The sequence below is a fragment of the Vigna unguiculata genome, unplaced genomic scaffold (genome assembly GCF_004118075.2).
Source record: "Vigna unguiculata cultivar IT97K-499-35 unplaced genomic scaffold, ASM411807v1 contig_481, whole genome shotgun sequence".
NCBI lineage: Eukaryota > Viridiplantae > Streptophyta > Magnoliopsida > Fabales > Fabaceae > Vigna > Vigna unguiculata.
In genome coordinates this window covers 1-22,932 of record NW_021011195.1, presented here as the reverse complement: position 1 = coordinate 22,932, position 22,932 = coordinate 1, and the positions used below count along the sequence as shown (strand labels likewise).

General features: G+C 34.5%; 1 protein-coding gene and 1 long non-coding RNA gene across 3 annotated transcripts; both read left to right on the top strand.

Moving 5' to 3' along the window:
• Positions 1 to 7,200: 7,200 nt before the first annotated feature.
• LOC114172059 (chromo domain protein LHP1-like) lies at positions 7,201 to 18,962 on the top strand. Of its 2 annotated transcripts, XM_028056788.1 has the most exons (6): positions 7,204 to 7,798; positions 8,747 to 8,772; positions 8,938 to 9,024; positions 9,275 to 10,030; positions 18,413 to 18,473; positions 18,574 to 18,962. In XM_028056788.1, exons 1-6 carry the CDS (start codon positions 7,454 to 7,456, stop codon positions 18,619 to 18,621), a joined length of 1,323 nt encoding a protein of 440 aa, XP_027912589.1. In that variant the 5' UTR covers positions 7,204 to 7,453; the 3' UTR covers positions 18,622 to 18,962. The 2 variants fall into 2 exon arrangements, with proteins under 2 accessions (XP_027912590.1, XP_027912589.1); XM_028056789.1 differs by lacking the exons at positions 18,413 to 18,473; positions 18,574 to 18,962 and adding an exon at positions 10,151 to 12,703 and having other exon boundaries at positions 7,201 to 7,798.
• A 2,291-nt stretch (positions 18,963 to 21,253) lies between these two features.
• On the top strand, positions 21,254 to 22,172 carry LOC114172058. Its single transcript, XR_003601815.1, has 3 exons — positions 21,254 to 21,279; positions 21,388 to 21,455; positions 22,134 to 22,172. It is a non-coding gene; the product is annotated as an uncharacterized LOC114172058 (long non-coding RNA).
• Positions 22,173 to 22,932: the final 760 nt, after the last annotated feature.

The window sequence follows — 22,932 nt, the reverse complement described above, 5'->3', positions numbered from 1 at the left end:
TTCTCTTTTATCTCTCCTTCTTCTTTCTCCTCTCTCTCGCTCTTTTCTTTCTCTTCTTTTTCTCTCTTTTCTTCCTTCTCTCTTTTTCTACTCTCTTCTTTCTTTACTTTTTCTCGCTCTTCTTTCTCTTTTCTCTCTCCTTCTTCTTTCTCCTCTCTCTCACTCTTTTCTTTCTCTTCTTTTTCTCTCTTTTCTTTCTCATCTCTTTCTCTCTTTTCCTTACTTCATTTTCTATAAGTGTTTCCTTCTGATGGGCTCTTTTTAGCTTTCGCTCTTGCCTTCTTTTCAATACATCTAATTTGTACATTGTCCTTTCTTCCTCCTCTTTCAAGTATGAAATGTTCTTGAGGTCTTCATGAGTCATGGGACTTGCATCCCCATTAGAACATTGATGAGTTTCATGCCCATAGCCTTCACATTTGGAACATCTTAGTGTACTTGTCTTTGGCAATGATTTTCTATCAAGATTGTGCTTTTGTTTAATGCTAGAAATCTTGCCAATTAGCTTTATAATTTTGGATTCCAAGGCATTAATGTCTGCTACCAAGACCTCATAAACACTAGGTGTATCTCTACATGCCACTCTCGTGGTACGTTCAAGTCCTTGAACCAAATGATCTTGGTTAGGAGTAGGATAATTTAAACCATATGTTAAACCAGTCCCAGAAGGATGCCTCTGTGAAAACATGTTTCATTACTCAATATTTGCTAATTCCTGCAAGAAAATGTTAGTATAATAAAATATATTTAGGACCTCACCACTCCGCTAAGTGTTTCACTCAATTTTCCACTCGTGTATCACACTTATAAGTTTTTTCTTGAATGTACTCTCTTGCCTTTTACCACTCAAATTCCCTTTAGGGCTTGGCAAAGAACTCTAGTAACTTAAGCAAAGAGTCAACAAACCATGTGAAAAATGTTGCGAGATCTAAATCTTGACTTTAGAGGACAAAGAAAATCCAAAACTCTAAACAAAACTTCAAGGAATTTTAAACACACAAAACAAGAAAATTAAAATTAGAAAATAATAGGACTACCAAAGAGATTTAAAGGAGACAACATATAGACTCTAAGAGAAAGACTGATTACAAGTAGATATCAATAAACCACAAATAAAATTGTAACAAAAAGTTGTGTTGAACTCCCCATTTTTTTTATCCTTTTTTTTTCAATATATATTGTTTCCTTTTGACTTTGATCAACAATATTTTTTTTTGTATATATATATATATATATATATATATATATATATATATATATATATATATATATATATATATATATATATATTTGCAGTTCAACACAAAAACAAACTAAACAATTTATCCTTCAAACCCTCATACTCATGTAAATCAAAGTAAGTGCATTTAAAAATCCCAAATACAAAACCAAATAATTTCCACGAATCAAATGTAGAAATACACAATTTAAACAGAGAACATAAAAGAAAGAAAAAAAAATACGCCAAATAAAAAAATTCAACCAAATTGGAAACAACCTTAGGGATTTTACTCCTTACAAATGAAACAAACAAAATTTAAAACAAAACACTGAACAAGCAGACATTGAAAAATTGTAGTTTTTTTTTTCATATGACAGAAAAATAACATAGAAGAGGAAATTCAAACCAAAACCTGGCTCTGATACCAGATGATACGATCCTATCCAAGAAAGAGTATGATCGTTTCTGAATTTGAATCCTCAAGAGGCACGACACAAATTAATTAGAGAAGAACGCAGAATAAGACAGAGATGGAGGATGCCACAATCTAGCAGATTGATAAGTCAAGTGAAGATTCACCACAAAGATGTTAATTTTTGATAAGAACCGGAGGCCTAAGCCAAGAACAAAGATAATCCTCTCTTTAATGAAATCAAATTCAATATATGACTGAAAGTCCCTACATTATTCTTGGTACGTCTATATATAGGCACATAAGTTTAAGGAAACTGAGAACCCAACAAGATGGCCCAAGCCCAAAACATCAAAACATAAACTAATTTATAAAAGAAAGCCCAAAAACATAAAACATAACTAATTTCTAAGAGGAAACTTAAAGTCTAAAAACATAAACTAATTTTCCTAAAAACTATCTTCAAATGTGCTTTAAGCCATGATCTTCATATTCTTTGAATTTCAGATTGCTTGTAGCATTATGAGCCTTGAATAGTTTTGATCTTTCAATCTCTTGCTCCTTGTCCTTGTCATAGGTCCTTTAAATTGTAAAGGTTCATCTTCAAGTTCTTCTTGTATGGAATCTTGGGATAGTCATCTATCATTCCCTCCTTCTTAAAGAGAATTTGTCGTCAAATTTGTCTCACTTGAAGATTCTTTACCAAAAGAGTTGCGTCTCCGACGATTTAGAATAATGATATTTTGACAAACTTTTTTCACTTACTTATAACTTATAACTCCAATCATCTTTCAATTATCACAACACACCACTAAAAAAAATAATTGATAAATAGTTACAATAATGGATTAAAAATAAATCAAAATAAGTGGGTTAAAATATTATTATTCAACTATTAATTATAAATTTTGGACCAATAATAAGTGTTTGATCCAAAATTTAGTATTATTTAGTATTTATGAGATCATCATGAATGCTAAGGTGACTTTGAACCACTAATTATATATATATATATATATATATATATATATATATATATATATATATATATATATAAATTAATATAGATTTTAAAATATTTTTATAAATTTTAATATATTTACCCGTCAATATATTTTATATATCTATACAAATATTTTGACACCTTCACAAGATATGCCATTTGTTACAAGTTTATTTCCCAATGTGCAATTATTCCAGGAAAATTATTGCAGTTTAAAATATATAATAACTTATTATTTTCTGTTGTTATTTTTTAATAATTTTTTCAACAAAAGTATTTATTTTACATTTATTATATTTCCGGTGCTAACTAAATAATATATTAATAATTGTGGATGATTATCTACGTTGAGAATTAATTTAGTATTATATTAATCTATCTTGTTCTTATTTGAATTTCAAATTAAAAATAAATAATTGTTTGTTGAATGATGTATTAATTGCCTTATGGTGTTTGTTAGGTAGGTCAAATTACATTGAAATTATGACACTCGAATATTATATTTTGTAGTAAAAAAGTTGTGTTTCTCAGTATTAATTATAAGGTTTAAATACCTTTTTGGTTCTCATTTTCGCAGTGTTTGTTGCGGATGGTCCTCATTTTTACATAATGTTTAAAATGATCCTCATTTTTACCGAATGTTTAAAATGGTCCTCATTTTCACAATTCGTGTTTTATTTGGTCCTTTTTCTGTAACGCCGTTTAAATCATTAACGGAGCATTGTACAGGTGACACGGTCTGTATTAGGGTGTGTTACGTGTACTGTACATATGGCTAATTAACCAGAACACTAAAAAAGACACAGAGAAAGCTAAGCGGACATCCAAGTCCACAAACCTAAGGAATGACCACTCTGATACCATAAATGTAACACCCCATTTAATTAAGTACACGAAATTAAAGGAAGCGTCATAAAATAACATAAAAGCGCAGTCCGGGAGTTTTAAACTCAACTCCTTACAACCCATGGCACACCACGATGCCCGATAGAAAACTAGATAAAGAGTTTAACCAAAAGTACATAAATCTAAGGACGAACAAATACACGGGTCACAACCTTAAAGAAACTCATAAAGGAATTATAAACCAGTCCACGCGGACTATGCAGCGGAATCTCCACCCCTTGTTGCCCACAGGTGTTCCTCGCATCTGCTCACACCAACAAGTTGATGATCATCGCAAAAGAGAGTACCACACAACATATCACACAACAAAGAAAGTAGGGTAAGCTAGAGCACAAAGATTTCGTTCATCGAAACAAATATAATTTCACAATATCATACACTCAAATCAACCAAGCATGTTATTACTTTTCAGGAAATACACTATGACACGACTCAACTCATCTGGATACGTATAGCCTGGTTGAATTCAGCGATTGCTTGCACTTGTGGTGGATACCTCTGCTCACCCCCGAGCTATGTGTTACGAGTGTTACAATGAATCAATTTCCCTCACCACAAGGTTAGCCCTTAATGAATTTCAGGTCTCCTGCTACTCTCACCATAAGAGTCAATCTGCTCTAACTGAGACTAACTGGCTCCTTAGAGTGTCAGGATGCAACCTTACCTTGAATCCTTACCTAGTTATACAGATGGGGCACCACCATGGACTCCCACTAACAAGAGCCATGGAATTACGTCCCAATCCTCATTCGTATCACATGTTGAATCCATACCACTGGTCATTACCACCCCATGAGTCCAGGGCCTCATCTCATATCAATATCATGTCCTTTTAATTCCAACCCACTCATTTATTTCACATGCCAAGTTCTTACCATATCCATCATTCACCATTCATGAATTATGTCACGCATACATGGCAATCCATTATATATATTTCTCATCATAACAATCATACCCAAACAAATACCATTCATCCAAAAGCAACCAAGCAACCAAGCAACCAAACAACGCACTGCCTCGCCCAACCCCTCGCTCAGGCTGAAGGGTCTTGCACAGGCGAGCCCCCTTCGCCTAGGCGAGGGCTCAAAAATGAAACAGGAAACCAACGCGGGATCTCGCTTAGGCGAGACCCCTCTCGCCTAGGCGAGACACTCGCTCGCTCAAAAACTGAGCTAGTCGCCTAGGCAACCTTTCGCGTAAGAAGGGTTTGGGCGAGTCCCTATCCATCTCGCCTAGGCGAGATTGGCTCGCTTGGGCGAGATTGGCTCGCTTGGGCGAGATTAGCAGGTCTCGGCACTATTTTCCTACAACAGTCACCCACACCAAAACCAGAACAAGGCATTCATACATTCACAGTTAACATATCATCGCATCAACCACATGAACTCGAAATAACAACCAACAACATGGAAACCAGTAATATAGTAGTAAGCCAGAGCTTCCCTACCTGGAATTGGGTTCGTACAGGACTTCGACACAGAACCAAGGAGCACAGCAGCTCTAGAACCCGACTCGCAAACTGGAACAGCAGATAAAAACGAGTTATTATAGAGTTTCCACTGTGACTACGAAAGCTATACTAGACCAAGGCGGTAAGGATTAAAAGGTACTTACGTGAGCAAAACAATGGCCAAGCTAAACGTGAATCTGAAGAACTTTGGAACCCTAGCAGAAGACGACAACAACAGCAGCTCTAGGAGGTGTGGTTTCTGTTTACGAAAAGTGAGCATAGGTTAGGGTTTGGGGCGGACTAGGTCCGTTTTCCCTTTCTGGGCCAACCCTAAGGCCCAATAGTTAAGGCAGCCCTAAGAAAAGGGGCAGAATGGAAAGTGGGCCTTACAGAAAACAAATGTGTAATTAAAATTATGATAAAATGAAAAATACCTTAAAGATCTAAGAAAACTTTTCAAATATCAATCTAGAGGGTGCAAAAATTATTTTAGCAAAACAAAATAGTCATTTAGATGAAACAAAAATTAATAATATAATAAAGAAGATAATTTGTTTTTATATAACCTAATAAATAAAATGTTTATGTTATTAAACCCTTAAATTGAGATGTTAAACATTCTCACGTGAAAAAAGAAAAATACTCAATAAATAAAAATATTAAAAAGAGTACAAATATTTAAATGTGAAAAATAAAAAATATTTAATTGACTTACATCCTTAAACATAATTGCATCAAAGTTGTGATAAGACAAAAAATCTCTTAAATATGGAAATAAATTTTATGACAAACTAAACAATTAAAAAGAAATAAAAAATAAAAAAATATGTAGTGTGTATATATAACATTAGATTCGTACAAGTGCTCAATCCAATGATATCTATAATTAAATGAAAATTTATTGAATTTATAAGTAATTTTTAAAAAACAATACGTCTCTTTATTTAATTAATTTTAAAAAAAATTAACAATTTTTCAGTAAAAAGTGTTTAACAATTTTATCATAATAATATACAAAAATTAATTCAAATCAAACTATAAAACATTGGCTTAATAGTTAACCTGCTCAAATAAACACAAAAATTATAATTAATGAAATAAAAAAAGGGTGTGGGTGACTTGTAAGCCACTCTAAAAGAAATTTCTACTCTCTTATTATGTTGACACTTATTTTTTTATTTAAATAAAATCAAACTAAACTATACTTCAGTTTTATATTTAGTTTAAATAACTATTTAATAAATTTATCAACGCCATCCCACCCATTATAATATGATCATAGCATTCTGGATTAAAACTTTTGTATATATAAAATTTCTCTTAATACCTTATTTATAAAAGAAGTTCATGCATTCAATAGTTTATTTGTTTAACGCATAAACATAAATTTTCAATTAATACCTTATTGATGACTCAAAATAAAAGTATAAGCATTAATTAATTTTTTCCTGAACTCATTAAATATATATTTTCCATTCAATGCTTTATTTATAAAACAATACAAAATTATTAAAAGAATATAAGACTTTTTTTATTTATTTACATAAATACTAAAGGAAACGCATGCCACCCACTATGCATTCACAACAATTCAAAAATATAAATAATTTTATAACAATAAAAAGTAAGTTATATAACTTATTTTAAGTTAATTAAAAATGAACAAATTATGTATTTTATCAAATATGAAATGATTTTAATTCAATAAAATATAAAATTGGTTAATAAGAAACACATAAAAATATTTGCATACGAAGTGTATCTTAAAACGTGTCTAATTCATTCTCTTGTAATTCTAAGAAAGTTTTAATTTAATTTAGTTTCAAGTTATTAATAAATTTTCGAATTACATTTTTTGTTGTTTAAATTTTTTAATTGAATAATGTAATTATTTTTCTACATTGCTTATTTGTCTTTATATGATAAAGAAAACTTAATTAAAAATATTTAAACTTACAATACATTTAAAATTTCACTAACCCTTAAAAATAAAGTAATTTATTTTTTCTTACAGAAATATTTAATTTAAATTATATAATCTTGAGTAAAAAATAAAGACCTTAGAACAAGAAAAAGACAAAAAAGAAGAAAAAAAGAAGTTTCATGAAAAAAAAAAAAAAGGCGGGGTAGGGAGGGAAACAAAATTACAAACCCCACCAAGAAATCCAGAGAAGAGAAAAAGACTGAGAAAAAAAAAATTAAAAAGGAAAAAATCTGAATGAAAAAGAAGAAAGAAAGAGGAAAAAGAGGCGAAAGAAGAAAAGCGTTAAATAAAAACCTGAGCGATGGATCACGCTTTCAGGCATAGATACACATAGATTGACAGCTCATCACCTCACCCCAGGGTGGACACAACTTTTGGTGCTTCCTCTTCAGTAGAACAAGATTTTTTTTTTCTTCATTCATCAGCAAAACCAGAACAACAAAATAGAGAGGGCACTGCTCAAGGTTGCTGCAATGAAGGGTGGTGCTAAGAAAAAGGCCACGGCGGATGCTCCGCCCGAGGTGGTGGAGCCTTCTGGTGCTGCGGATTCGGGAGGTGGAGAGGGTGGGAGTGACAAAGTTCAAAGCTTTGAGGGGAACGAGGGGACCCAGTTGCGGAACGGGGAGGATGAGGAACCCCAGGTGGGGGATTCTGACGGGGAGGGTGAGGAAGGAGAAGGGGAGGGGGAAGAAGAGTATGGTGTGGGGGGAGATGAAGAAGAGGAAAATGCTGGTGGTGCTTTTCCAGGGGCTCAGGGTGTTGTTCTGGCTGAGAATTTTTATGAAGTTGAAGCTATACGTCGCAAGAGGGTGCGCAAGGTAAAAAGTTCCCATCTTTTCCTCTTCTTTTGCCATTGGTGGTGCTGTAATGGAGATTGTTTTTTTCCCTGTTGTTTTGCCTGTGCTAATTTTATCTGTAGTGGGAATGTTTTAGAGTTTTTTTTTTTTTTTTTTCTTTTCGTAAATGGCTTGTGATTCATGTAGTCGACCTTGCTCTTAGATAGACTTTTTATTGCTGTTCTATGATTGGGGTTTATGTTTTTCTCCCTCTTGTTCTGCTTTGTGTTGTGTCTGTTTTTTTTTTTCTTTTAAATGATTTTATTTTCCATGGCTGTTTTTTGGCCTAGTTTAATCTGTTATGTGTTTTTTTTTGAGTAATTTTTTGGTTAATGGGGTAACCAGTTGCCGAATAATGTCAATTATGTCGAGCTATTCATGTAGCCGACTTTTTTTTATGGGTTTTGTTGTTGTTCTACTTATTTTTTTTAGTGATTGAGGATCGCCTGTTTTTTCCTCGTTTTGTGTTGTGTCCGTGATTTTTTCTTTTTTGAATAATTATATCTGCAGTCGATTTAGTTTTGGTCCCGCTTCCTCTACAAGAGTGAATTTTTTGATTTTTTTTAGTGGTTTAAAGGGCCACCTAGAATGTTGTCTGATTCATGCAGCCTTTCATAGGATTTGTTGTTGTTCCTATTCTTTGGTGATTGAGGGTTATGTTTTGTTTAATTATTTGATATGTAATGGAGTTTTCTTTTTATAGTTGTTGGTCTAGTTTTATCTGTAATGGGAGTGTGTTTTTGGTCTATTTTTATCTTAATAAGGATTCTTTTGAGTTACTTTATGGTTTAATTCGAACTTGATTCGAGTAGCCAGCCAAACTTGGAGAGAATTTGCTGTTGTTGATGTAGTTCTTTGGGCTAACTTGTTTTCTGTCCTGTTGGGGGCTTTCCTTTACGATAATGTGGATTTCAAATGCTGCAAATACAGGGTCAGGTGCAATACTTTATCAAATGGTGAGTACCCCTTTTGCTCCTTTGTCTTTTGTTCTTATTGATTGACTTGGTTGTGATGCAAATACTTGAAAGAAAAAAGGGTCTAGTGTGAAAATTTTATGTATGTATTTTTGCTGATCTGTTTATTGGTTTATTGCTGATCTGTTTACTGGTTTATTGCTGAAGGAATGGGTGGCCTGAGACAGCCAACACTTGGGAGCCACCAGAAAATCTGGTTTCTGTTCCTGATGTTGTTGAAGCTTTTGAGGAGAGGTATTCCCTTTTTCTTCCATAAAAGATAGAAGTTTTTATATCTTTCTTTGGACCCTGTGTTAAATTATGAGCTTAGATGTGAAGGTGCATATATTCCTATCATATTTTATGTCTGTGTTCTGTTTTTCCTGTTATTTAGAATGGGTTGCTTTGCTTATAAAAAGACTGTAGCTGCCTGAAACTGGATGGACGTATAATATGTCTAGATTGTGAAAATCACCTGTTCACTTATACTTTTGTGGTTTCAAAGCTTGAAGTCAGGAAGACACCGTAAGCGCAAACGCAAGCACGTGGTGCATCATACTCAACCCAAGAAGAGGCTGGAGCGTTCTACCACTCCTTACAGTCTTCGACGCTTTTCGAGTACCGTTGGAAGCCATTCACAGTCTGCTCTTCCTGTTCTTAGTGACGCTAGCCTTCCTGTTATTCCTGCCTTTCCTCAGACTGTTCTTTTTGCTGATGAATTGGGAAATGGTGCTGGCAACAATCTTGAAAGTGCCATACCTGTTAATGTTAACAAATCTCCAATTGTTTCAGAACAAAATGTTGAAAGGAATGAGGAAAATGATTATGATCCTAAGCTTAGTGAGCTGAAAGCCTCTTCTGCCGGTGGGAATGAAGCTGACAGGCTTGCAATACGGATTCCAGAAGCAATGCCTTCTGGTCCTGGGTTTGCTGGCAATAATGGTCAAACAGTTGCTAAGCCAAAGGGGGTTCGCATGGAAACAAGTGAAAGTGGTCGCTGCCGAGGAGCCAAAAGGAGAAAATCTGGTTCTGTAAAGAGGTTCAACAAAGAATTATATGCTGGTGAGCCTGCCAATACACAGAACCCAATTGGAGCAGCTGTTAGTACAGATGAGTCAGCCCTACTAACACGGAATGTTGGTAGTGGTGCTAATCATGCCAGACCTGCTAGCAATATTGTAAAGATTATAAAGCCAATAGGCTATTCAGCTTCTGTAGCCAGCGGAGCGCAGGATGTTTTGGTAACCTTTGTGGCTTCAAAGTAAGTAACTCAGCAATTAACATTAAGTTTCACTGTGCATTTGTTTCCATAATATGCATTCTAAGATTAATTGACCTTGAGTCATGTATGTTTTTATGATATCTTTCTTCTTTGATACAGCTGGTCGGTTCAGGAAAGGAGAAGTGTTAATTTTGGTTGCAATTGTGCACTCCTCGATAATGATTATTTTGAGTTAATGAAATTACAGTAGTCCCTTTCTATTGCATTTTATAGAGACAGTTGTGGGAGCTTCTGGTAATAAATGAGGCCAGTCACAGATATTTCCAATATCGTTCACTTACATTTTATAAACATTTACTTGTAAGATTGACATAGAATTGTTAAGGTAGCTTAACATTTATTGACTTATTGAAGCTTATTTTTTTTTTTTTTATGTTTTACTACAAGCAGTTAAAGCTTGAATTTAATTATGAGAGTATAGTGTTTTTCTTTTCTTTGGTTGATCAAGGATGTGGTGTGGAATATTTGATAGAAAGGGGGAAATTGATGTAGTTGAGAAACTAAGATGTCCACAATTCCTTTGTTAGTACCAATACAATTTTAGCCAATGTTTACAGATGCTAAATCATATATACTAAACAAAATACTTACCTTTAAATTTTGTGGTTCTTCAATTAGACCTTGATTGGCTTTTAGAAGGCCCCACCCATTAGGGTTCTCATTGGGGTCCCAATGGGAAGGAAGAAAGGCAAACGGGAGAGGAAGAAAGGCAAATGGGAGAGGAAGTGCCACTCACACACACAAACACACTACGTGCCTAAGCCAAACTTATTTGGCTTGGCTGGACTATCCCACATGAGTCGTATTGTAGTCAACTTGACCGAGAATTATTTGCTTAAGGAAATAAATAAACTAGTCTGAAGAGAGGGTTGAAGCATTGCTTCTATTCATCACCACCTCTTACAAAGTTCTAGTAAGCGAGGGATGCAACCTTGGAGTAGAACAATCTTTCATCAACATCATCATTGATAAGGAAAGCAGTCAAGTAAAGAAGTAACAAAACAATAATACAGTTCTTGGTAAAGAGAAGAAACAAGTGTAGCAATAGTATCATATCGAAAGCTAGATCATCGAAGTTTGGGCGAATGGTTACGAGAGGAAAAGGTTTTGGAATGCATATTTTGAGGCAAAATAATAAATTGAAAGAGGTAACCTTGCAAAAAGAACGTCGTATCGTGTGTAAGTGTCGTTTGCTCGTTGCCAATAGGATGAACTTGGGTTATAAGATTCAAACATGAGTTTCAAAATTACAAAAGGGGTTGAAAATCTTAGGATTCAAAGGTTGTTCTAGAGGACTACAAATTCTTGCTTGTAATGAGTGTTGTCTACTAGGAGAGTAATGAATTAGATTGGATGGGTTGATGACAAATTAAATTAGAATTTATGGAAAGAACTCCAGCTTTTTACGAATCACGATTCCTAATCAGGGTTTTTTTTTTTTTCTTTTTCTTTTCTGATAGAATAAAAGTTAGCTTGCTTACTTTGTGCAAGTGCGAAGGGATAATTTGGTTGCTTTTTTCATAAGGTTCAATACATCTTTGGGTTACTATGCTTAGTTTTGGATTTTTCAAAATTGATTAGTTGATTGGAAGAAAGGATAGTTATAGATTATAAGGAAAAACTAGAGCTAGAAAGAAGTGATAGGTTGAATATAAAATATACGTTGTGGGCTTAACTTTGCTAAGTTAATTGTGTATCGTAAAAAAGGAAAATATTATGTCTTGGGAAAGAAATTGAAGTGGTTTTGATAAAAAAAGCTACGTTTATGGTATCTCTTTGAATCCTTACTTTGTTATGCTAGCTGCCATGGTTATCAAACTCATGGGTTGACTCGCACACCCGTACGAGATTACGAGTCTAGACATTGGTCATGAGTTGACTCGTATATAAACTCGTTTTTGAGTAGACTCGGGGTAGACCCTGAGTGGACTCGAAGTAGACTCGGAGTGGACTCAGAGTGGACTCAAAGTGGACTAGGAGTGGACTTGGAGTAGATTCGGAGTAGACTCAGTTGACTCGTAACAAACTCGCGAGTTCGAGAATTTGTTATGGTAGTTGTGTATTGTAAAAAAGGAAAATATTATGTCTTATTGGGAAAGAAATTGGAGCGGTACGCTTTTGATAGGCTGGGATTAATCGAAAAAAGTTTTATAGATGGTATCTCTTAGAATCCTTACTTTGTATGCTTAATATAGTGATACCTTGATATACCTAATCTACTCCATCAGTTGGTACTAGTTATCATGATTTTGATTCTTTGGTTCAATGAGAAACATGAATCAATAGAAGAATTCTTCTACTGGATTTATATCCTAAGCCCTATAAGATTAATTGATTTGTTCTATGAATTCTAGGTTAGGATGGACGGGGCTTGATCCCACAACTTTTCTTGGAAATTGTCTAGTAAGTGTGAACACATGTATTGTATGGTACTTTACACTATTAAAACTTGATTATATATACAAATTTAATTTTGATTTAGTATAAACTTAACCATTTTTAGTATAAAATTAACTATTAACTATTTTTAGTACAAATTAACCATTTTTAGTTAAAAGTAACTATTTTTAGTATAGAATCAGCTATTTTAAGTATAGAATTAACTATTTTAGTAAGCATAACCAAGGTTTAAAGATTGTAAAGTTACAACCATGGTTATCAAACTCACGGGTTGACTAGCACACCTGTACGAGATTACGAGTCTAGACAGTGGTCATGAGTTGACTCGTATATAAACTCGTTTTTGAGTAGACTCGGAGTGGACTCGGGGTAGACCTTGAGTGGAGTCGGAGTAGACTCGGAGTGGACTCAGAGTGGACTCAGTTGACTCGTAACAAACACGCGAGTTCGAGAATTTGTTATGGTAGTTGTGTATTGTAAAAAAGGAAAATATTATGTCCTATTGGGAAAGAAATTGGAGCGGTATGCTTTTGATAGGCTGGGACTAATCGAAAAAACCTTTATAGATGGTATCTCTTAGAATCCTTACTTTGTATGCTTAATATAGTGATACCTTGATATACCTAATCTACTCCATTAGTTGGTACTAGTTATCATGATTTTGATTCTTTGGTTCAACGAGAAACGTGAATCAATAGAAGAATTCTTCTACCTGATTTATATCCTAAGCGCTATAAGATTAATTGATTTGTTCTATGAATTCTAGTCAGGATGGACGTGGCTCGATCCCACAACTTTCCTTGGAAATTGTCTAGTAAGTGTGAACACATGTATTCTATGGTACTTTACACTATTAAAACTTGATTATATATACAAATTTAATTTTGATTTAGTATAAACTTAACCATTTTTAGTATAAAATTAACTATTAACTATTTTTAGTACAAATTAACCGTTTTTAGTATAAAAGTAACTATTTTTAGTATAGAATCAACTATTTTTAGTATAGAATTAACTATTTTAGTAAGCATAACCAAGGTTTAAAGATTGTAAAGTTACAACCATGGTTATCAAACTCACGGGTTGACTCGCACACCTGTACGAGATTACGAGTCTAGACAGTGGTCACGAGTTGACTCGTATTTAAACTCGTTTTTGAGTAGACTCGGAGTGGACTTGGAGTAGACATTGAGTGGACTAGGAGTAGACTTGGAGTGGACTCGGAGTGGACTAGGAGTGGACTCGGAGTGGACTCGGAGTGGACTCGGAGAGGACTAGGAGTGGACTCGGAGTGGACTCGGAGTAGACTCAGTTGACTCGTAACAAATTCATGAGTTCGAGAATGAGTCACTGAATTCGTAGAATTGCACGAAATTTGTTGTAACCCAAATGGAAACCCCAAACCCAGATCGAAGAAAGGAGAAGAACGAAGCGAAAAAGAAGGTGAAAGCGCAAACCTAACGAACTCGAACATTGTTCTACCGTTGCTAACCAACTCTAGTTGAGTTGCAGTCATCCGACGAAGATTGAAGGTGAAAACTCCTCTATTTCGCATTTCGCCACTTGCTGTTGCAGCTTTACAACCATTCATACTTCATTTCCAATACCAAGTCTTTTGGTAAGGCCAATTAAATCAAGATTTCTAGTTTATAAATTTTTTCATTTGTTTTTCTTTGTTCTTTCTATACATTTGTCTATTGGGTAAGATCCATTTAATTACTTTGCATACTAGGGCGTCAAATTTGGTAACAATGGTGTGATATTAGGAGGATAGCAAAGTGGTTTTCAATGGTAACCATGGCAGACACAATAACTGCCAAAGTAGTGGTGTTTAGTGCACTACAATGTGGCCATGGTGCAATTATGGTATAGGCATTAAAAGTCCAATTTTACCCTGAACATCATTGCTTCAGGGTTTAATTTTAGGTAAAATATTTCTGCAAGTGAGGGTGAGCCTGGGCTTAATTGTAATGATGAGCCTTGGTGACCTTTGTTTGGATCTCTATTCCTTCACATTTCTATAAGACTTTTTTTGTCATTTGCTTTTTCCTTTCTTCTTTCTTTAGCTTTCCTGGTCAGTACACATTCTGTCAATTTGTTACATCTATTACTATTAATATCACCTTCATCTTTCAATTTTTACCTACATGCTCTTAGTGCTCCTGGATTGATGGTGATTGTGCGCAAATTGTGACTTATTTATCTCTCCAATGCATTCATTGTTGATTTCTATCTTGCTTGTATGTCTACTAATCCACCTAAACATTCTCATTCATCAGTGCAAATATCTGTCAGTTTTCATTTATCTAATAAAAAACTGTTTCCTTTCTTGTTGATGGGCATAATAACTTGCCTGGTAAGTGTGAACTTTGTTTCGATATCCTGAAAAGCCTGTGGCTTAGATAAAGTTGTTATGCATTTGCATTAATAGGAAATTGAGATTTATCAAATTGTGTGAAGTTTGCTTGCTTTGTTTGTTAATTAAATTGGTCATCTTTGTAATTCTTATTTGCATGTTGTACACATTTTTTTTTACTAATTCCAAATTAGTCCATATTGCACTGATGATCCACATTTTTACTATTCAATAGCACCAAGAGCAGCCACTCAAAATTTATAGTGGGATGGTAGTTTGTATGACGGCTCCTATTCTAAACTTTCCTATATATATATATATACATATTGTTTCTCTTTCTCTGCGAGGTCAGTAAAGTGCTAACTTGTACAATCCAACAAGTTTTGTGTGGGTCCACTTGTTAACTCATAGTGGGTTGCTAATTGCATAGATCACATGTGGATCAAGAGTTTCAGCAGACAAATGGTTAGATCACTGATATGATTTGATATTTTCTAAGATGAATGAAGATGCACTTGATACTTTTAGTGTTGTCAAATATTGCCATCGCCATCACCATCACCGGACATTGCAGCAATCATAGCTGGATGCTGTTATCACTGTTGCAGGTTTCCTGAGAAACACCGTTGTGATTGTCTTGCTCCCTGTCACTGCCATGCTTGTTATGAGTCTTACATTGCATGTCATAGCAAAGGTGACAAAGTTTCATCGTGTTTTAGTGATTGAGTTTAGACATGGGTTGACTGTGCAATTAGGGCTCACATCGAAAAAGAAATGATAGGGAAAGTGTCAAACAATCAAGGCATAAGAGAACATACTATAATATGACACGATCTGTTTAGAAAAGCTTAATTGCATTCTTCAGCCTTCCTTTCTCAAATAGGCAACGGCATACATATTTTACATTAATATTGGAGATTCCAGGAGATATGACCGGGAGTAATTATTGGGGATTCCTAACAACTATCTATAAAAGGTATGAAATAATCTATTAAAGATAGGTAATAAAATACATTTATGCACATTAACATTCCCACTCAAATTGATGCTGAAAAGTCAACCAACAACAATTTGTTTACAAGAAACAAATGGTGCTGTCGAGTCATCAACAACTTGAAGATTAATGGAGATGTAAGGGAGAGAGATGACATTGGTCGTCAAGGCTTCTCGGATATAATGACAATCCACTTTAATATGCTTGGTATGTTCATGGAACATGGGATTTGCAGCAATCTAAATAGCACTAATATTGTCAGTATGAAGAGGCTTTGGATTGGGTTGTGAAAAACCAATTTGCTCCAAAAGACTATGGAACCACACAACTTCAACACAAGTAGACGACATTGAACGATATTCAGCCTCAGTAGAAGATTTAGAAACATGATCTTGCTTCTTACATGTCCAAGAAATTAAGGCATTACCAAGAAACATACACCAACCTGTAGTAGACTATCGAGTATCCGAACAATCTGCCTAATCAGCGTCACTGTATGCCATAAGCTGTAAAGATGAGTCTTTGGGAAAGAATAACCCACATGTAGGTGATCCTATAAGATAGCAGATAATGTGACGAACAACAATGAAGATGCTAAGGAGAGGACATAAATTGGTAGACTTGGTGAACAACGTACAAAATGCTAGGTCTAGTGATTGTTAGGTAGATAAGGCTTCTAGCTCGATAGAGAATGGGATTTGGCAAAAGATTTCCTTCATCTTTCCTGTATTTGATATTTACTTCCATAGGAGTATCAACTCAAGTAGTTCCATCTAAATTGCAAAATTGATAAAATCTTAAAAGTACCTCCAATCCTAAAATGTGAGTTGTCCAAGATCTTTCATGCAAATTGTTGCATGTAGCTCAGTTTACAACTTAGTAATTAACCCATGATTAGTTCCTGTAATGATGAGATCATCCACATAAACCAAAAGGAGAACTATACCGGTGGGACACTTGTGGAAGAAGAGAGAATAATCATATTGACTTTGTGTGAAGGACGTTGCAATTTACAAGTATCAGTAAAAGGAGTCATACCAAAGGGAAGTTTCATGTAAATTTCTTCTTTGAGATCACCGTGAAGAAAAGCATTCTTCATGTTCATTTGGTGCGGTGGCCATGATTGAGAAGTAGCAATAGCAAGGAATGTTTGAATTGTAATCATCTTGGCCACAAGAGCAAATGTATCGTGATAAATTGCATACTCCAGAGCTACTAATTGAGCTTTGTAGCGATCCAAAGAGTCATCAGAGTGAAGCTTGATAGAGAAAACCCATTTACTTCCAATAGGTTTGACCGCAGGAGGAAAACACACACTGTCCCAAGTGTAATTTTCTTGAATTGCCTATAGTTCCTCTTGCATTGCTTTTTTCCAACGTTCGTGTTCCATAGTCCGTGTATAACTAGAAGGAATAAAAATGGAAGACAAGGCAGTTGGTAAAGAGACAGGTGTAAAAAACCATACGAATCAGGAGATTTAGATGATCGAGTGCACCTATGCTTTGCATTCATTTGTTCTTAGTGTATTTGGGTCAGTTGGGTGTTGTTTTTCTATGCCTCCTGTTATTTCTGTTCTTGGTGATTTATTTCTGTTCTTGTCTATGATTAATAGGAAAAGAACAAAATACCCTCCTCCTATAGTGGACAGTTTGGAGGTATAGAGTGGTCCAATATTGGGATGCAGGTGCATGCATCCCCAACAGTCCCAAAAAACAAATTCCATATCCTTTCCAACCAGTTGCCTCCTCTTCCTAACATCCATACCCACTCACCCATTTATGATTTGCCTCTTTTAGTAGAGGTTGCTGCAAGATGGGTAACCAATTTTTCTGGAAAATTCAGAATAGAAGCTTACTGGCTAAGCTCTGCTTTAGGCAGGTGAGACACAAGAGGTTGCCTGTGAAAATGGCCAAAAAAATGTGCTGTGAGATTGCTCTTAGAACAGTAGGCTGCTGCTCTGTAATGCTACCGTGCTTGCAGCCTTACTGGGTGCAATTGAGAGCTATATTTTCTGAACTAGTCTTGCAAGTTTTGAATGTTCTCATATACACGTTAATCTACAGTATTTCTGAAGGGTGATCTTGCCTGCTGCATTTTTATAATTTTGAAAGCATTTTGAGAGGAAAATTATTATAGTTATGTGCGAGCAACAAATGAAGCAAAATTCTGCCAAAGAAGTTTGTTCAAGGTCATTGAACAAATGAACCTATGGTCTGTTAGATAAACCTAAGGAAAATGAAATCAATTTCTTTACAAGTTAGAACTAGAGTATGCATAAGTTAGGTTTTAAAGAAATTAACGCGAGTTGTTTTCTTTTTTTTGTGCAAATCAGCTTATTTGTAAGTTAGTTTTAGCTTTTGAATAAGTTTAGTTCATTGTTTTCCTCATTTGTTCTCTTGTTATAAGTGTTAAGGGAGAAGTTTCTTCAAACATGTCTCTACTCTCTGCTTTTGGCTTATATCATTTGATTCTGTGGAGCCTGGGGTTTCATTTGCATTATTCAATTTTTTTCCTAAATGTATATCATTACTCTCTTTTATTCATATCAAGGCTTTGCAGGTCTATTTGAGTATATTATATGAGCTGAATAATTTAGTGATCAACTTTGCAGGTCTGATGGAACAGAGGTGATGGTTAACAACAAGTATCTAAAAGCATTTAATCCACTTCTGGTAGTGCCCTATTCCTTCTCATTACTACATTTGATTATTTCATTGCCAATGTTTCTAAGGCCTCTTCTCACATAACCCTTCTCTTTTTCATATGTTGCAGCTCATCAATTTCTATGAGCAGCATCTTCGCTACAGCCCTACATCTTGACCGACTAAAGTATTGAAGGTGCTTTGAGTATGTAGTCAGATTTCACATGACAGCACTTAGTTATTTTTAAGAGTATCTTTTGTAGATGCAAAAGATAGTAAAGGGTAAGAAATGCATTGTTTGTTAGTTACATATAGGTATTGACATTTTAACCAGTGGTTGTCTGGCTACATACTGTGATGCAACCTGGTGCCATAAAGAACTACATATTTTAGTGTCTCAAGACATGAGGATTGGACCAAATAGTTTCTTAAGAATTAGTTAGTCAAGAATGAAAAAACTGTTTTGGATAATGTCAAATTTTATGGAAATTTATAGCTATTTATTAGCAGTTTATGTTTGCCTGTTATGTTATTGGTTGAGTTTTTTCTAACCAAATGCAGGAAAATCCACAATTAACTGCATGTGAAATTGTTAAATCAAATGCTATGTTGCACTCAATTTTCTTTCTACCTAAGATGCAATCTTTGTTGGATATTTTTTATCAATCCAACTTAAGGCTAGGGTAGGGGGTGGTGTTTCTAGTTTTCTGCTTTTACAATGTTGAATGTGAATTTGAAAAGGGAAATTGTTTTCATGAGCAAAGATTGTTGGTGGTGAAAAAGGAGATTTGTTCATTGCAGTGTTAACAAACCTAGTTGATTGGATTTTTTGATGCATGGATTCTACTCAACTTGAATACTGGATCATGAACATAGTTTTCTTTGAGCTTTTGATATATGAATGTTTTGTTTTGTAAATTTCTTCAGATAACTTATCATTAAAAGAGTAAAATGCATCATATTTTTCACAAAACCAAAATCAACTACTCTACTTTGGGTTTAGAAAAGTTTGGTGAGAAGAGTTTTTGTAAAAGTTAATTTTATCGGTTGATCTTGGTTGAGAGAAGTTTATCATTTTTGCTTTTATTTTATTCTACCTTTGAAGTTCTGAAAGGAATTTAGAGTTATATTTTTTTCTGATGTAAAAAAATTTCTTGTAAGATTTGTTCATAAACTCTTAACAGGAGATCTGATTTTCATGCTCAAAAAGGGTGGTTTACTTGTTGGAAATTGGAATGTCACATACCTTATGAAGTTTGACCTTGTTGTGCTTGAACTCCACTTCTGCTCATGCATATGTATTTTTGATTTTTTTTTTCTGTATGTTTTTGATTGGTTAAACTTGAAAGATATAAAAGTAAATATATTGAGCCTTTCTTATAAAGAGAAATCAATTTATGCACTTTAATAATAGGGTTAAATTATACTTTTAGTCTCCATTTCGTAGTAAAATTTGAATTTGATTCCTCAATTTTTTTTTATCTCAATCTGGTCCCTATTTTCGGAAATTTGACCCAATCAAGTCTTTCTGTTAGGGGTGAAGTAACGGTGTTAAATGGGGTGTCACGTGTCAACTTCTGGATTTTTTGAATTTTTTGAATTTTTTGAATTTTTATTAATTTTTTAAAGTTTTTAAAAAAATTAAAATTTTGCCACGTGTCAAGTGGACATAGTGCCACGTGGCAGTGACAGTGCCACGGGTCACTATTTAGGAGTTGTCATTTTCTCATTCTCAATTGGTCCCTCTATTTTATTTTTTGTCTCAATTTAGTCTCAATTTTTTGTAAAAATGATGCAATTTCGTCCCCTTTTAAATTGAAACCCAAATTTAATTTTTATATAAATAGGCACAAATATTTCTATCAAAATTGATATTTCAAGTAAATATTTTAACAAGATTAAGTTTATTTTAATTTATATTTTATGTTAAACTTTATTTAAAATTGTTTTAAAGTTGTTAATAAAAATAATGTTAATCAAAAAATTCATAAATTATATTGATATCTTACATTGTACTTTAATATTGTTTTTATTTGAATTTATATTTTAAATAATTACATATTTTAAAATGTGTAAAATTCAATAATTTCTATACAAATATTTTAGTTAGTATAAAAATAACAATTATATAATTTAAGAAAAATTAATTAGTTTATGTAACAATAAAAAACAAATAAATTTAAAAGTTGAAAACAATTTTAAGTAAAATTTAATGTGAAACAAATTTAAAGAAACTTAGTTTTATTGAAAATATATAATAACTAAAATATTTGAATTATTTAAATGAAATAAATTATATTTAGATTTATTAAAAGAATTTCCTGCGTTGCACGGATTTATAGACCCAGTTGTTTTATATGCAACATCATATTGTTAAATACGTATGCAATTAAGTATAAAAAAAGTTTAGGACAATATCTTATTAGTTTTACTGATTTTTTTTAAATTTAATTATTTTTTTAAAATAAAATAATTATTAATAACAAAAAAACTATTCAGAAAATAAATAAAATACTATTATAAAAAACTATATGTACTTTTATTAATAATAATAATAATAATAATTATTATTATTAAAAATAAACACACTTATTTCACAATGCATACATTTGCTGTAAGACCTATTTTTCTTTTTGTGCCTTTTTTTTAAAGGGTTGCCCCATCTTGTGGGCCTAAGGGCAGACCCAAAGGGGAGGATCAGACCTAATATGCCCCAAACCCTAATTTTGTGCTCTTTTCGTAAAACAAAACCCTTGTGCCTCCTTGAGCAGCCACACTCTTTGTTAGGGTTTGCCTTCTCGCCGCTTCCAGTCTGCTCAAGCTGTTCCTATTCCACGTAAGTCATCCTACATCTCGTGTCGCTCATTTCTTGGTGTCTTTTCGTGTTTTACCCAACTAAGCCTTTGTGATGATCTTACCTTGTGTTATTTCTGTGTTTTTCCAGCTCCAAGAGTACTCCTCGTTCTGTTGAGTCTGTGTCTACCATCGAGGTCCCGTATTAATCCTTTCCAGGTAAGGGAAGCTAGACCTTACCATATTTTTCGGTAGAATCTGCTTGTTTGATGAGTGTGCGATGATTGAACAGCCTGTGTGTGAATTTAATCGATTGAAAATGCCTATTGAATTGTGTGGGTGAGTGTGGGTGACTGTCACTTGTATGAACAGTGGCGGGCGCTGGTTTTCTCGCTCAAGCGAGCATGCCTCGCCTAGGCGAGGCTGACAGAGGCTCGCCCAAGTTTTCCTGCACGAACGGTCGCCCAGGCGACCTGACTTCATTTTTGAGCGAGGTACAATCTCGCTTAGGCGATAAGGGGCTCGCCTGAGCGAGACCCCGCAGAGGTCACTGTTCCCCAGTTGCGCCCTCGCCTAGGCGAGATGGGACTCGCCTGAGCGAGCCTTGCTTGCTTGAGCGAGGCAGCGGGTAGATTTGGATGTTATTGTTGGGTGGTTCACTGATGTGTGACTTGTTTGTCTGACCCAAATGCTTTACTAGAAGGGTCGCGCGATGATGGCATGATTAATATATGATGTTTGAGTTGGAAATGGCATGTTATTTTATTGGGTATGAATTGGAAAGCATGAGTTGTATGATTGGTTATTTATGCATGATGTTAGTATTTGTGAGAACTTTCTAATTGGTTGGTGAAACATGAACTAAGTTGGTAGAGCGTAATCCCATGACTCTTGTAGTGAGAAATCTTGGTGGCGCCTCATCTGTTGGACGTAATTCCATAGACTCTCTTAATGGGAACTCCTGGTGGTGCCTCGACGAAAGGACGTAATTCCACGGGGGTTGTGGTGGTGCCTCAGGGCCAGGCGTAATTCCACGAAGGCCATGTGGTGGTGCCTCCTATAAGGGTATAATTCCGTGAAGGCCTCGCGGTGACGCCTCATTGCTAGGACGTAATTCCACTGCCACGTGGTGGTGCCTCAGTCACGTATCCGGATAGTCAAGTCTTGGAGTTTCATACATTTTTTATAGCTTTGGTGTGATGCTTGTTATTTATGCTTGACTTTGAAGTTACCTGTGAATTGTTATAATATGAGATTCCTTTACTCTAGCTTACCTTGTTGCTTGCTTGTATGTTGTGTGTGGTTTCTCTATTGCGATGATCATCAGCCTTGTTGATGTGAGCAGATGTGAGAATCCCTGGTAGTGGTGATGGTAATAGGAATGCTGCAGCTTGATGAATGAGACAGGTGTTGGGCCTACTGTGGGGCCCATTGCTGGAATATTTTATTATTTATATTTTCTTGTCCGAACAAGACCTAGTGTCTTTAATTGTTTTTTCAGTACTTTTCTGGTTGGGCCATGTGGCCCTTCTTGTAATCCAGATATATTTGACGTATTGTATACTTTCTACCCTAAACACCTGTACCCTCTGAATATTCACGTATGTAATGTTTTATCAATTGAGGTTATTCAGTTTTTGGATGTTATTTTGCATATATTATTGTAGCATTTCAAAAGATTTTTATGAATTTTTTT